This window comes from Sporothrix brasiliensis (assembly GCF_000820605.1).
Source record: "Sporothrix brasiliensis 5110 chromosome Unknown Cont20, whole genome shotgun sequence".
NCBI classification, from domain to species: domain Eukaryota; kingdom Fungi; phylum Ascomycota; class Sordariomycetes; order Ophiostomatales; family Ophiostomataceae; genus Sporothrix; species Sporothrix brasiliensis.
In genome coordinates this window covers 1973014-1987358 of record NW_024467139.1, presented here as the reverse complement: position 1 = coordinate 1987358, position 14345 = coordinate 1973014, and the positions used below count along the sequence as shown (strand labels likewise).

Sequence of the window (14345 nt, the reverse complement as noted above, 5' to 3'; positions counted from 1 at the left end):
AATAACGCACATCACCTCCCCATTGTCTCATCCCGCCCACAGCTTCGACTCTTTTGTCAGCTGTTGGGCATTTGCATCCACTATTCGACCGCTGCTTTTAGGCATTTTCCCACTTCGATTTCCTTTTTTATTGCTTCTATCTTGTTTTACGTCTTCTTAACTTGTCCGCTTTCTCCTGGCGCTCTCTCGACAAACGCCTTTGCGACAGCTCGGCTGTCATATCTGCTGTCGGCTCTGCCATTGGCCACGGAAGGGCCTCCTGCAGAACAGCTGCACTTCTCGCGATAGGAACAGACGGTCGTCGCCTGTGCCCCTCAGCGCTAACCGACGCCGTTTTCTTCGACTCAGACGCCCCGATATGCGACGATAGCCTCAACCTCAAACGTCTCTATCTCGACCCTTCTCCCCTCTCTCACTACCACCAACTATCACGGCCATGAGTGATAAAGGGCGGAGCTCGCCGGCTCCGCAACCGTCTCCCCGTGCAAATGCGGCCCTCCCTACGTCCTCGCCGATCGGCTCCTTTCGCGCGCGGTCCCTTGGCACCTCTGTACCTCGAGCTGATACGACTGCCCGTCTCGCAAATCCCGTCCAAAATCTTGGCACGTCGCCTGCATCGGCGGCCGGCGTCGGTGGCCGTGGGGGCTCGGGACGTTGGTCACCCTCAGGCAACATGACCCCCCTCGCTGGCGGAAGTGCTTCCGGAGCGTCGTACTCTGCCGGACCGGGCGTGTCTGCTCTGGCTATGGCACTCTCAAACTCTATTGGCACGTCTCCTCCGCGGTTCGGTACCCCTGCTGTGCGGCCTGCGTCGCCTTCCTCAGCGGCTGCTATTTCGACTGCTGCGGCTGCGACCAACTTTAGCAGCACGCCCTCTGTCGGCGGCACCGGTCTGACACCCACAAACTTCGGCTCCTTCGACTCAAGACAACGGTATGCGAGCACGAGCGGCGCCTACGAAGACCCGGAGATTGTGCGGAGACACTTGGTGCAGCGCACCGACGCTTCCAGCATCTCTGAGAGTGCGGCCGATGCCAAGGGAAAGCAAACTGCGCAGAAGAACGGCGCCGTCGATGGCGCAGCTGGGGGTGGCGGCGACACTGACTCGGTGGGTGCGGTGGGCGCCTCTGGCATTGACGACGACGAGTTCTCTAGTCTGCGGCTGCAGGGCGGCGACATCACAAGGCCGATCTACAAGTGGACGGAAGAGGCCACGAACAAGATACAGCGCAGCAAGAGTTTCACAATGCCGCGACCGGAACCCGAGAGCGAGGTGCTCGACATCAACACGATCAAAGTTCCTGGCGGGTTCCGCAGAAACTACCTCCGCCGCACAGCCGAGGAGGGGTACGGCACCTACGACGACGACGAGAACGGCGGCCACCGCCACGCTCACCACCACCACCACCACCACCACCCCCACCCCCACCACCAGGGCCCGCCACAGCAGCAGCCGCAACTGTTCACCTCGAGCTTCCTCGAGTTCTTGTCCATCTACGGCCACTTTGCTGGCGAGGAGCTCGAAGAGGATGACGAGGTGCTCAACCCCGGCGAGTATTTCTCGTCCGGCGACGACGTGTCTGGCCAGGATGTCGCCGACGGCGAGTACTGCAGCAGTGAGGGCAGCGGCAGCTCGGACGATGAGCGCGAGCCGATGGAAGACAGTGCGCTTCTGACGCCCTCGCGGCGGAAACGGCGGCGGAAGTCCCGGGGCGGCAGCGGCAAGGCGAGCCCCATGAGCGCCGCTGCTGTCTTGCTCAAGTCGTTTGTGGGCACGGGCGTGCTGTTCTTGCCGCGGGCGTACCTCAACGGTGGCATGCTCTTTAGCAACCTGGTGTTGCTGTTCGTGGCGGCCCTGAGCTACTACTGCTTCGTGCTGCTGGTGACGACGCGGCTCAAGATCGTGGGCTCCTTTGGTGACATCGGCGGTATTCTTTATGGCAAATGGTTACGGTTCATGATCTTGACGTCGATTGTCATCAGCCAGGTTGGCTTTGTGGCTGCATACATTGTCTTCACCTCGGAGAACCTGCAAGCCGTCATCCTCGCCGTCACCGAGTGCAAGACGCTGATCCCGACCAAGTACCTGATTCTGATGCAGATGGTCATCTTCCTGCCGTTCTCGCTGCTGCGCGACATCAACAAGTTGGCCTTCACGGCGCTTGTGGCTGACGCCTTCATCGTAATTGGTCTCGCGTACCTGTTCTACTACGATGTCCTGACTCTCGACAAGTTTGGCGTGGCGGACATTACCATGTTCAACCAAGACAGCTGGACCCTATTTATCGGTACGGCAATCTTTACCTTTGAGGGCATCGGCCTCATCATCCCAGTTCAGGAGTCGATGCGCCACCCGGAGAAGTTCCCCAAGGTCATGCTCGCCGTCATGGTTATCATTACGACGGTGTTCGTCACGATGGGCGCCGTGTCGTACGCCGCGTACGGCTCCAAGACGGAGACAGTGGTGCTCTTGAACCTGCCACAGGGCAGCAAAATGGTCAACAGCGTGCAGTTCCTGTATTCGCTGGCTATCCTGCTGTCTACGCCGCTGCAGATCTTCCCGGCCATTCGCATCACGGAGAACGGCCTGTTTACACGCAGCGGCAAGTACAACCCGTACATCAAGTGGCAGAAGAACGTCTTCCGCTTCTTTGTTGTGGTGGGCTGTGCGGCCATTGCGTGGGGTGGTGCTGACAACCTCGACAAGTTCGTTGCCCTCGTCGGCAACTTTGCCTGCATCCCGCTGGTGTACATCTATCCTCCCCTGCTTCACTACAAGAGCGTGGCGCGCAGCCGGCTGTGGAAGATCAGCGACCTTGTCCTCTGCTTCTTCGGCTTCATCGCCATGGCCTACACGACTAGCTTGACTATTCTGAGCTGGGCCAATTCGTCAACTGAGCCTGCCATCCCTGGCTACTGCGATAAAACGTAACGTTTTGATAAGCGACGCGTGTTGGAGTTGAAAGAGCTGCTATTCGTGCTTTGTTACTTGGCGAGCCCCTTGCCTCGTGCTTTTCATCTCTTGTCACTGTTGACATATCACATTTACCCCACCATGCATCATCATTTCCTTGCGTCTCTGTTTCCATCTATTTTTATCTCCTTCGCATGTTTCTCGCACTGAGCTTTTCTTTCTGTGTCTCCCATTTCTCTTTTGCAGGCATTCGAGGCGATGCAACTTCAGGACGACCATCTCTGTGCTGGCCCGTCCGCAGGTCGACTTCCGCTGGCTCTGCGACGTGGACAGTTTTGGATTATATGATGCGTTGGCTATTATACTATAGATAGAAGGCCACTATCTTTCTAGTTCCTTGTCTTCATGAGATTTCTGTCTCTTGGATGGACGTTGTCCGTCGCGGCCACCACATTTACTGACTGTTGCTTATCATCAGTCACCCAATCAGCACTGTATTTGTATTTCATAGCCTGGTATTTTGTAATTCCTTACGCAGTACAGCCTCTAGCAATAGTTGCAGTAAATGCCGCTCAGTTGTGTAGTTAGTGTGACGGTGGTTGTCGTGTGGAGAGAGCTCTGATTGGCTAGCCTTGCGAGTGTGCTGTGTAATGTACGAATAGCTTGTAGCTCTCTGTAATTCTAGCACTGTGGTGGAAATTGGGGCGAATGCTAACTGGCTAGCCGCCGCCACCTTCCCCAATTTTCACGAAGCCTCGCGCGCCGCTTTTTTGGCCGGCGCTCCCAAATCCTCAACCTCGCTCTTACATTTGCACTCACAACCTCGTCGTCGTTCGCCTGTTCTTCACCGCCATCGGCTCATCCTCTCTCACGCCCGTCGCAATCTGTCGCATCTCGCTGCGCAGCTTCGTCATCCCTCTCTACACTCCTCCGTACCGAGCTGCCTCGGTGGCCCCGAATTTCCTCACGGCTCGATCGTTGTTGACGCTATGAACGCTCCCGACAGGTACGTGGACGATAGTCAGCTGCTGCTGCACATCACTGCCGAGCTTCACACTACGCATATCGCGAGACGTCGTTGTGTTGGTAGACCGAGATGGACCTCAGCGTGCGCTTGGATGGAGATGCGCTTCAAGTGAGGCAAAAGTCGGCAAGCAGTGTTTCGATGGTACTTTCCTTTCTCGATCGTCTACCAGGAGCTACGGAAGCAAATTATTGGACTCGTCCACGGAAAGAACAAACATACATACAAGATGGCAGGTGTGCCTCTTGGGATCTGATGCTGGATTTTTTTGCTGCGCATGAAAAGGAAAGAGCTGTCCATCGCTCCTTCCTCACGGAACACAACATGCAATACGACGTCTGCTTCTGTTGTTTCTGTTGTTTGCTCTTTCCCGTCACCCGCTCCGTGCGCTTCGCTTTTGTCCTCGGCCCTACCCCTTTTTGCGTCCCATTACGAAAAGTCCATCCAGAAGCACGCGCTCAAGCATGACTCGCATTTTCCACAACAACGTACCTGAGAGGTTGTGCACAACAAGACGACGCAGAGAGTGGCGCTTTATAATATTTGTAATTTGGATCGATTGCCTCTAACAAGCTCTACAGATTCGAGCTGTTCATCCTCGCCGATGGCGAGAAGAAGATTTCCGAGACGCCGTTTGCCGGTAGGTTTCGGCCCATTTCTACGCCGACGTCGATTCGAGGTCGTCCATGGCCAGGCTCTAACGGCAATACGCAGGCATGGCAAACACCTCGGACTTTTTGATGAAGAAAGAGGACCACACGCTGGGCAACCTTCTTGCGGAGCATCTGAAGATGCATCCCAAGGTCCTCATGGCTGGTTATAAGAGTACGTCTACCTGCTCTCTATTGCACGTTCCGAGCGACTCCTGCTAACACAGTCAGTCGCACACCCTAATGTGGCAGAGGTCTTGCTCCGCGTCCAGACAGACGGCACCATTACGCCCAAAGAGGCGATTGTCGAGGTGTGCAAACAGCTGGTGGCATCGCTCGGCCACCTGAGTCGCGAATTCACGCGCGAGTACGAGCTGCGGCGTATGGCTACGGTCGGCGAACAGCAACAGGGTGCGAATGGAGGCTTGTGAGAGCAGACCCTGCCTGATGCTGTCTTGCTCTGCGTGTCTGGATCGTTTTTATCTATTTTATTACACGCTTGTTTTTCTACGTTTTGTTTTCTGGGCGTTCCGGACGGTTGCGGCAGGGAAAAGAAAAGTACAAAAGCCGGCACGTTCCGGTTTGAAGGCTGTACATATCATGTCACTCGGAGAAGGCGTTTTGAGGCAAAATGGAAATTGATGGTCAATTCGACATTGATGCATGCGGCAGTGCCCTTTGTATGCTTTTTAAGCTAGTAGCGACGTCAATGTGGATTAGTCATAATACATCACGTGATTATATACGGCGATAAGGTTGCCCCAAATCCAATATGCATCTGCAGATAAAGGTCCACACTTCAACTCCTCCTTCATACCACTCCACCGGCAATCAGGCTGTCGTTTCTCAACCTCGTGCGCCGACGACAAACATCGAATCATCGCGCCGGACCCGTTGCTGCGGCTGTGTCTGTCGAACCATCGACATCTGCGCCGCTCTAGACGCGACTTTGTATTTATATCGAACTGTATCAACAATCATCGACACTAGTGCGTGCCTCTTTGGCTGCATATTTCGCCAGACGGGTGGGGGCCAACGACGAATCGCAAAACAAACCTACCCAACCCACATCACACCGACCGAACACACGTCGCCTCCTACATCATGTCTGACGCTCGCAAGGGCACGTCGTCGTCTCCGGCGCCGGCGACGCCAGCTGGCAAAAAGGCCGGCGCGTCCGGGACACCCAAAGTGAAGAACGACGAGGAGGCCACGATTAAGGTGGCATCAAAGAAGGACAAAGACAGCAAGGATAAGGACAGCAAGGACAGCAAAGAAGGTGGCCCTGCGTCCAAGCCGAGCGGCACCATCAAACTGAAGAAGCCCCCGCCGAAGCACAAGCAGCCAGGCAACTGGAAGGAGGGAACTTTTGTGGATCGTAAGTTGTATCTACGGCGACAAAACTATTTCAGTTGTTGTGCGACAAATTGTTGCAATGCCGTTGTTAACATTTGTCGTCGAACAGAAGAAAAGAAGAAGGGCAAGAATGCCAACTCCGCCATCCCGGCGCCATCACCGAGCCCAGTGGTCAACCAGCTCGACGAGACGGCACGCGAAACATTTGCCACCGGCCGCCCACTCGAAGACGCGCTCAACCTGCAAATGTGTAAGCACTGCAAGAAGAGCGTACTCGCCACCGCCGCAAAGCAGCATATTGCGGCGTGCCTGAAAGTTAAGAAAGAGAAGGCACAGCGGAAGAAGGAAGCGAAGGAGGCCCGCGACCGGGCGCGCGAGCAGCAGCAGCGGGACGAAAAGGAAGCGCAACGCAAGCTAGAGGGCCGTGACAAGGACGACGACTCGAGTGACAGCGACGACGGGAACGACAAGAAGGCGGCGGGAACCGGGACGCCGAGCGGCAAGGGCAAGAAGTCTGCGGCGGCTGCCAAGAAGGGCGACGCGGCGGGCGACTCCAAAACGGGCGCAGCAGCGAACAAGAAGCGCAAGGCCGAAGCCGAGATTGAAAAGGCAGCGCCGAAGAAGAAAAAGAAGGAGGAGGCCAAGCCCAAGACAGCAAAGCCCAAGGGCCCCGTCGATGTGGAGCGACAGTGCGGTGTCATTCTGCCTAACGGTCAGCCGTGTGCCCGCTCTTTGACATGCAAGAGTCACTCAATGGGAGCCAAGCGTGCTGTTCCGGGACGGTCGTTGCCGTACGACATGCTCTTAGCGGCGTACCAGAAGAAGAACCAGGCAAAGCAGCAGAGTAAGTTGCAGGTGGATGTTCCCGAGAAGTCGTTTTTGATGGAATGTCTTGATTTACTAACCCACCTCTCGCAGAGGCTGCCATCGATGCCAGCGCGCCGGCGGAGGAAGAGGAGGATCCGAATGGTGGCAACATCGACTCGGATGAAGAGGCGGCGACGGTGATGAACGCCATGGCGAACTGGCGACCACGGCCGGTGGTGCCGCAGCACGCGTTTGCACCCATTAAACGCCAGTATCAGCTGGCACGGTTGTTTGAACAGCTTAACACGGCGACCAATGGCGGGCGTGTGAACATCTTTGGCGTGCGCGGCTACGGAGCACAGAAACTACCCGACGACCACCCGAGTCTTGCTGACAGCGAGGATGCTATGGGCGAGCCCGATCTTGACATGCTGACGACCATGATGCCGCCAGCAGTGCCAGCTTCTGTCGGCCGCGCAACATCCACGACGCCGGTGCCGCCACCCACAGTCACATCGACGACGCCAATACCCGTGCCGGCAACGCCGTCGTCCTCGTCACCACCTGTAGGCATGCGCAACCATAGCAGCCCGTCGACGACGCAGAGGCCAGTTCCTGTGGCTGGCCGTGCTTAGCATAAACGCGCCATAAAGGAGGAAAAGCCTGATATCTAGTGCCACTGAGACGATTGCTTCTTTTGTTCATACCCTTCTCTTCTTCGGCTGTCATTTTTTTTTCCCCTCTCCATTATTTATATCTCGGCATCTGGTGATGGCGCAACCGGCGTTTCGGACGGGAGTCGTGATAGAAGTCGGTGGTTTTTTTGTTATTTTATTTGGACATGATTACGAGGCGAATACCAAGTGTTTATATTTATATTTATCGTTTTGGACTTTCTTGTTGTCTTCCTCTCCCGTTGATGTCACGACGGTTGATGCCTTTGGTGTATCCCAATATCGAGTTTGTCGTTTTGTTTTCCCTGGTCGCGCGACCCGCATTGGGCGTGTTCCGGTTGGGCAACGAGCAGGAGCATGCAGGCAAAATGCAAGATGCGATGCACCCACCGCGTTGTTTACGTTATTATGCACGACGCAGGTGCCAACGCAGCAGCCGACATCAGCACCCAACCACGTCGACCACTCATGCATACAGCAACCCCCGTCTCTTCAGCGAGCAGCCCAATGCACCCGACAAATATACCGAGTATGCGGTGAGGACAGTGAACAAGTGGCGAGAACATATTATTTAGGCGAACAACTGGGGCGACGGTGAACGGCGGAACGACTGCCAGAAATCAAAAGGCAGAAACAAGTCGAAGTCAGTGTCTGCCTCAAAAAATAAATCATATAATAAGCGGTCGGCAAGCCTCCAAGGCGATTGACGCGCACCAACCTCTGCGTCATGTCTTTTGTTGTTTATACCGAAACCATCATTGACACAACACGAGTAGCATGCCTCTGTCGGAGCCGGTGACGTTTGCCATTTCGGGCTCTCTAGCCACTGCTGTAGCGGCACTTGTCACTGGCCGGGCCGTGTCGCTGGAAACTGTTGTTGGCTCCAAATCGACAAATCCGACCACGGCAGCAGGCAACGGCTTTGTTTTCTTCCTCGCCTATTATGTCGCGGCGACGACTGGACTGCGGCTTGTTGGCCGACACAGCCTTGACGGCGTGACGCCAACATCGAGTCGAAGTGCAGAAGCGCTGGCATTTATTGTCGGTGCAACAGCGGCGGTCTCTACGCGGTTACTTGGTCCGAGGGACGATGTTGAGCTACGCCATGAAAATACGGTTGGAACCGAGTCTCGCCCACAAAATGGGGAAACTGGCGCTGGAATACCACCAAAACATGACGCACGGCAGCATCGATGGTCACTCGCGGCCCTCGAAGACGACCTTGTCCTGGCACTCGATCCTGGCTTAACTTTCTGCATTCACGAGCTCCTGGCACGGCTGGTCGCCCAGAGACAAGGGAGGCGACACCCTTCGAGACAACAGCACACGAATGGCCCCAGAGCCGCCGTGATCACCTTCCTACTTGCGGCTACTAGCAAGGCCATTTCCACGGCCATCACATACCCGTTGTACGCAGCATCTTTTATAGCAGAGGCAGAAAGACGGCGACTGCCTCCAACAGAACCCGATGACGATGGCAATGACAAGATCCTAGCCCTGCTGTGGAAGACGTTCCGCCACCCGGGCGGTCCCCGGGCGCTCTACGACGGATGGTTACGGAACGTGGCGTCCGCAGCTCTTAGCCACGGCATCACCATGGCGATCCAACGAGCCCTATACGGCCTTGTCTTGCGGCTGGTGTGCTCGGCCACCAATGCCCTTCGAAAGAGGACGGCGTCCATCTCGCGCACAACGAAAGTGGCTCTCTCAGACGCAACCGAAGCACGTCGGTCATCACTACAGATTCCGGCTGCCACAGCCAACCACTTTCGTGACGAGCGGGAAGAGGCCACCAAGGCTGTCGAGACGTGGCTCGAGTCAACAACAGGAAGCAGCGGTGTGGCGCAGAGCAACGTAGGCCACGATACTGCCCGCCTACTGCCCCATCCCAATCCGTCAGCATTCCCAAAAGCCATTGCATCTAGCCATGAGTCATGGGTGGCGAACCAACGCACACGACAAGACGGCTCTCACCGCACTTCTCCCAAAGACAGGGCATTGGTTCGCTATGATGCCACTCAACGTACCGAGACGACCATTCCTCAGGGCCGGGGAGCTCCGTTCCAATCGACAAGCGGCGCAGAGTCGATAGCGACACCGACAGAAAGTGGCACGGGTTTTGAACGTGACGACGACGGTGCTGGTACTGTTATCTTTAACATGATCTCGAAAATCCCACGCGTGGTGAAGAAGTAGACAATGGATGATGGAGAAATAGATGGAGAAACAAATAGACTTGTTCATTCACGCGCACTCTCGAGTGTTGTTTGATACTGTAGCCCATAAATTGAAGCCTTTACTGTCCCCCTCGTGATATGCCCCCTTCTATATAAACGCCGGTTCAGGTATGATCCATTCATTGTATTCACCATTACTCTCGCCGTCTGTCCAGCACCTTCTAACACTGAAAGGCAACGCCATTTTTCTTGACTTCGCTGGCGCCACCGGCCGAAAAGCCCGTCCCTTCGCTGCGAAGGTCCACAAGGCCCGGCTTGACACGGTCCTTCTTCTTCTCTTTTTTATCCTTTCTGTCCTTCCTGCTCTTCTTGTCCTTCTCGTCCGGCGCGTCGTCCAGGTCCGTCTCGCACACGTAGCACCGCACCCTGCCCGTCGTTCCTGGCGGCGCGTGCGGGTCAAACAAAACAGACTGCCCGTTCGCTCCCGGCGGCTTCACAAATTTGTGCACGCAGCTGCGGCACAGCACATGACCGCAGGGCTTGGCCAGCACGGCTTTGGACGCGTTGGTGAGCATCTTGTTGCAGGCCGGGCAGATGTGCTTGCCGTTGGCGTCGCGCTCAAACTGCACAGATACGAGCGTGTGGAGCGAGTAGCTATGGTGGTCGTGGCCGGCTGGGCACAGAGGCGTGCCGTCTGCTCCGGCACCACCCTTGCCATCGGCACCCTTCGTCTTCGCGTCTGTCGAGCCGTCCTTGTGTCTGCTGGTCGACGGCGTCTCAGAGGGCGTCCAAAAAGACGGAAGGGCCTGGGCGTCGTGCGCGGCTGCGCGCTCGGCCTCAATGGCTCGCCGTGCTTTGGACCGGTCCTCCTCGGCAATGCGCTGCAGCTCGTCCTCGTCCAATGCGAACTTGCGCTTCTTGGTCAGCTGTGTTTTGTCGCCGTTGTCGCCGTTGTCGTTGTTGCTACCAGCAGCGTCAATGGAAGGGCCGGCTTCGAGCAGACGTCTTTGTGTCTGCGTGGGCGTTGGTGTCGATGTTGCAGCCGGTGTGTCTCTGTCGTGGGCGCCGTTTGCACGCCGGCCTGCCTTCCATCCAACCTTGGTCTCCAGTCCGGCCTGCACGAGCTCAAACTCCCTGACCGCCCGCGCCTGGTCCTCGGCGTCGTCGCGTGCTTGACGCTCGGCGCGTTCCCTTTCCTCCTGCTCGCGCGCCTTTTCCAGGCGGCGCATCTCCTTCTTTTGCGACAAGATGTTGTTCAAGGCGCATTCCCGGCAGAAAATGTCGCCTGCTGGGCAGGCGACGGGGTCTTGGGCGAGTTCGAGGCACAGCGAGCATGAGGCGAAAGGCAGGAAAGAGTCGCGTGTGAGGCGGGCCGACGAGACGGTCCAGGCAGCCTTGGCGAGTGAGCGCTCATAGGAGGTGAAGACGGCGCGACTGGTGTTTCGTTTGCCTGTATCGTGTGAGCGCTTGCGCGGACGAAGAACAAAGTGTCGAAAGAATAAGTGAAAAAAAAAAGAACAAAAAAAGAAACGGCAACTTACTATGCGACATGACGGCGATTTAGGCAGCCGTGGAGGTTTCGACAGCAAGAAGGCCAAGACAAATAGAACGTAAAACGAAGAAACCAAAGAAAGAAACGAAACAAATGGCTCGGCACGGGACGTTCTGGAGGTGGAGGAGGACGTGTGGTGTCCCTGGAGAGATGCCGAGAGGAGAAACGGCAGAGTTGCTTGTGCACTAACTGGATTACAGGCAATTGAAGCTGATAAGATAAGCGCAAGGCTGAGCAGAAAACAGCGCACAGCCTGGCCAAGTCGCTAAAGACAGCGCTGTAAATGCCCACCATTCGGTAGGTAAGGATATTTTAGGGGTTAACAAGCGACTGCTGTATCTTATCATTAACTGTGACTTAAACGTTAAATTAAACTTTCGTGAAGCAAGATGCAATAACGTCACTGGTGTGTCTATCCTGTCCTCCTTGGTATACATGAAGCAGTGCACGCCTGCGTCTAAGACAGGAAACTCGTCAAAAAGGGCAGAAAAACAGACACTTGCCGACCCGACCGAACATTCAGTCTGTTGTCTGCGAAAAGTATCTTCATCCAGTAATCATCATCCCCATCTTTCCTCTGTCCCCCTAATAGTCGTCGTCCACAAACGACTCAGTCTCCTCTAGGCCCCGTAGGACCTCCTCAATCTCTGTCGGGTCCGTGATCGCCCACACGCCGCCGCCCTTGACCAGGTCCTTGCCGCGCATGCCCACCTCTTTGCCCACGAGGTTGCGCCCGACCTTGCCAGGCCCGATACCGATCCACCGCCGCACACCCTCCTCCTGGTCCAGGTAGCGGATGCTGTCCCACCAGCGCACCGTCTCTTCGCACTGCCGCGCCAGCAGCTCTTTGAGGTCGTCCCGGCTGCCAAACGGCCGTGCCGTCACATTGCTGATGCACGGGATGGTGCCCGGGAAGGACACAATGTCCTCGCCCTCGCGACCCGCGACGCGGCTGTGGCCCGCCAAAAGCCGTCGGATCTCGGCCACGGCCGGACGCATAATGGGGCTGTGGAAGGGGCTGTCGCTGTTGAGCCGCACCGCACGCGGGTCGTGGCCCAGGAACAGCCGTACCTGCGCCATCAGCTCGCTGATGCGCTCAATGTTGCCGCTCAGCACGATCTGGTTCTTGCTGTTGATGTTGGCAATAAGCACCTGTTCGCTCGGCGGCGGTGTTGATGTCGCTGTCGCAGCTGCTGTCAGCCGCTCGCCCGTCGCGCTGTACCCCAGAAACTTGTACACGGCCGCCACCAGCGGCTCCATGTATTCGGGCTCCGTCACCACCGCCACCATGCCGTAGTCACCGCCGTGCTCGTCGCGCGCACGCTGCGTGGCGCTCGCCATGGCCTCGGCGCGTTTCCGCACGAGGTACAGGCTGTCCTCGAACTGCAGGTAGCCACCCGCGACCAGCGCCGCAAACTCGCCGAGCGAGTGGCCCAGTGTGACGTCGATGCGCTCGGCCACCCGAAAGTCAAACTCGCGCTCCAGAATCCGCAGAATCAGAATCGATGTCGCCATGATGGCCGGCTGCGCGTTGGGCGTCGCGGTCAGCACCTTGCCCGGCCCCTCCTGGATAACGTCCGACAGCTTGTATTTCATGTAGTGGTCGATCTCTTGTATTATGTCGCGCGCGGTAATGGGAAAGGCCTCAAGCCATGGCCCGAGCATGCCGACTTTCTGTACGCCTTGGCCTGGTGGGTCGTTAGTTTTCATCGTACTCCCACGCTGACAAGAACATTGCTCAGTGGCCTACCAGGAAAGAAGATTGCTGTTTTTGGCCGGACTTTTGGCGTCGAAGATGACCACCTGTGTTGATGCAGCTCATCATGGCGCAACACCGGACCTGAAGACGCAACCCAAAGGCGTCCCCGTTGTCCGCTGGCTGGACAAGATGTGCGTGGGCGTCGAGGGTAAGACGTCGAGAAGGGAGCGGTACGAAGCCCCGTCCGAGGGGCGTTGAGGAGAAAGCCCGCGAGAGAAGAAGCGAATGACGAAGTGGAGAGCAAGGAGAAAGAGGAGGACAATGGAAAGGAAGAAGAAAGGCGGAGTGGGACGGGAAGGGCCACGCCCCGCGGAAGTCGTCTCATGGCTTTGCGCCAGCCGGTGACGAGGTGTGAGGGGTGTCGGGTGCACGCATCAGCGACAGTCGGTCTGTTGGAGGAGAAGGTCGACGACGGCGACGTGTGGTATGTTGTCGAAAGAGCTGCATGCAGTCGAAGGAGGTGGTTGGAGAGGCTTCACAAGCCAAAATGCCCACAGCTCGTGGAAATGACGCCGGCGGTTTGCGTCCTGCAGTTTTGGCTGGCGAATCTTGAACAAATCACAGACTAATTCCGGCAAACAAAAGCCCGGGTGGTCAGTTGGGCGCTCGCGCTATGCGTTTGCGAGCATGATCTCTAGTATTTTCCGTCGGAGTCACGTCAGGGCGTCGTTCTGACGGAGTAGTGTTCGCCTGGAGAGAGTTGCAGGATCGCTTGTCGTGGGGCCAAGAGTCTTCCTTGGCACCTTCCTCCACTAAATGGGCTCGATGGGGTATTATTGGGGAATTCGTACGTTACACGGGGAAGTAATTAGGGGGCCTGAGGCGGCCCTGCAGCCAGTCGTAGCTCGGGCTTTTGCGGCTGAATTTGCGCGTCGTTCCTGCCCATTTACGAAGGTAACGGATTTCGGCAAGAACCACAGTTGATTCAGGCTTGACCAAGTCTACACCTGTGAGGCAAGAGCACCAGGAGCACCGCCGACAGATCCGCGAACAATTGGTGACTTTAGCGCATTGCCATCCCGAAGAGCGGTACCTGGAGCTCCGATTTATCGCGTTACGCGACCACTGTCAAGACCACGCCGGCAGGCGTCGTCGGCAACCAACCGAGCCGACCGATCGCTCAGTGTTGTTCTGTGACTTTGCATATGATAATTTGATTTCTCCCTCAACCAATGTACCAAACACATCGTCAAACATAGAGAGCCACAAAACCAACGGCATACATACCGTCAACATGATATGGCAACAAGCCAACCCAAACTCGCTAAATAGCACTTGCAACCGACGACACCAATGCATCCAATGGAGCATCCACCGCCCAGCCGCATCAACAAGATGTCCTCTAACCGAGGTATGAGAGAAACGGGGGCCACATGCGACTTCACAAGAACTAAGGTTGTCGACTCGTGGGAAGACAGCGAAAGTGACGATG

The 14345-nt window shown here is 56.5% G+C and overlaps 6 protein-coding genes across 6 annotated transcripts; 4 read left to right on the top strand and 2 right to left on the bottom strand.

Moving 5' to 3' along the window:
* Positions 1-436: 436 nt before the first annotated feature.
* On the top strand, positions 437-2932 carry SPBR_06662 (solute carrier family 36 (proton-coupled amino acid transporter); the record flags this gene model as incomplete). The annotated part of the gene is made up of 1 exon (XM_040764918.1): positions 437-2932. One exon carries the CDS (start codon positions 437-439, stop codon positions 2930-2932), a length of 2496 nt encoding a protein of 831 aa, XP_040616525.1.
* A 971-nt stretch (positions 2933-3903) lies between these two features.
* On the top strand, positions 3904-5019 carry SPBR_07483 (DNA-directed RNA polymerase II subunit RPB11; the record flags this gene model as incomplete). Its single annotated transcript, XM_040765737.1, has 4 exons — positions 3904-3920; positions 4520-4578; positions 4653-4763; positions 4841-5019. 4 exons carry the CDS (start codon positions 3904-3906, stop codon positions 5017-5019), a joined length of 366 nt encoding a protein of 121 aa, XP_040616524.1.
* A 673-nt stretch (positions 5020-5692) lies between these two features.
* On the top strand, positions 5693-7386 carry SPBR_07033 (SAGA-associated factor 73; the record flags this gene model as incomplete). The annotated part of the gene is made up of 3 exons (XM_040765288.1): positions 5693-5966; positions 6054-6788; positions 6863-7386. 3 exons carry the CDS (start codon positions 5693-5695, stop codon positions 7384-7386), a joined length of 1533 nt encoding a protein of 510 aa, XP_040616523.1.
* An 816-nt stretch (positions 7387-8202) lies between these two features.
* On the top strand, positions 8203-9621 carry SPBR_07242 (uncharacterized protein; the record flags this gene model as incomplete). Its single annotated transcript, XM_040765496.1, has 1 exon — positions 8203-9621. The coding sequence occupies one exon, from the start codon at positions 8203-8205 to the stop codon at positions 9619-9621; it is 1419 nt and encodes a 472-aa protein (XP_040616522.1).
* A 202-nt stretch (positions 9622-9823) lies between these two features.
* On the bottom strand, positions 9824-11153 carry SPBR_07315 (nitric oxide synthase-interacting protein; the record flags this gene model as incomplete). The annotated part of the gene is made up of 2 exons (XM_040765569.1): positions 9824-11052; positions 11144-11153. The coding sequence occupies 2 exons, from the start codon at positions 11151-11153 to the stop codon at positions 9824-9826; spliced, it is 1239 nt and encodes a 412-aa protein (XP_040616521.1).
* Positions 11154-11739: 586 nt separating this feature from the next.
* Positions 11740-12819, bottom strand: SPBR_07529 ([acyl-carrier-protein] S-malonyltransferase; the record flags this gene model as incomplete). Its single annotated transcript, XM_040765783.1, has 1 exon — positions 11740-12819. One exon carries the CDS (start codon positions 12817-12819, stop codon positions 11740-11742), a length of 1080 nt encoding a protein of 359 aa, XP_040616520.1.
* Between the last annotated feature and the right edge of the window lie 1526 nt (positions 12820-14345).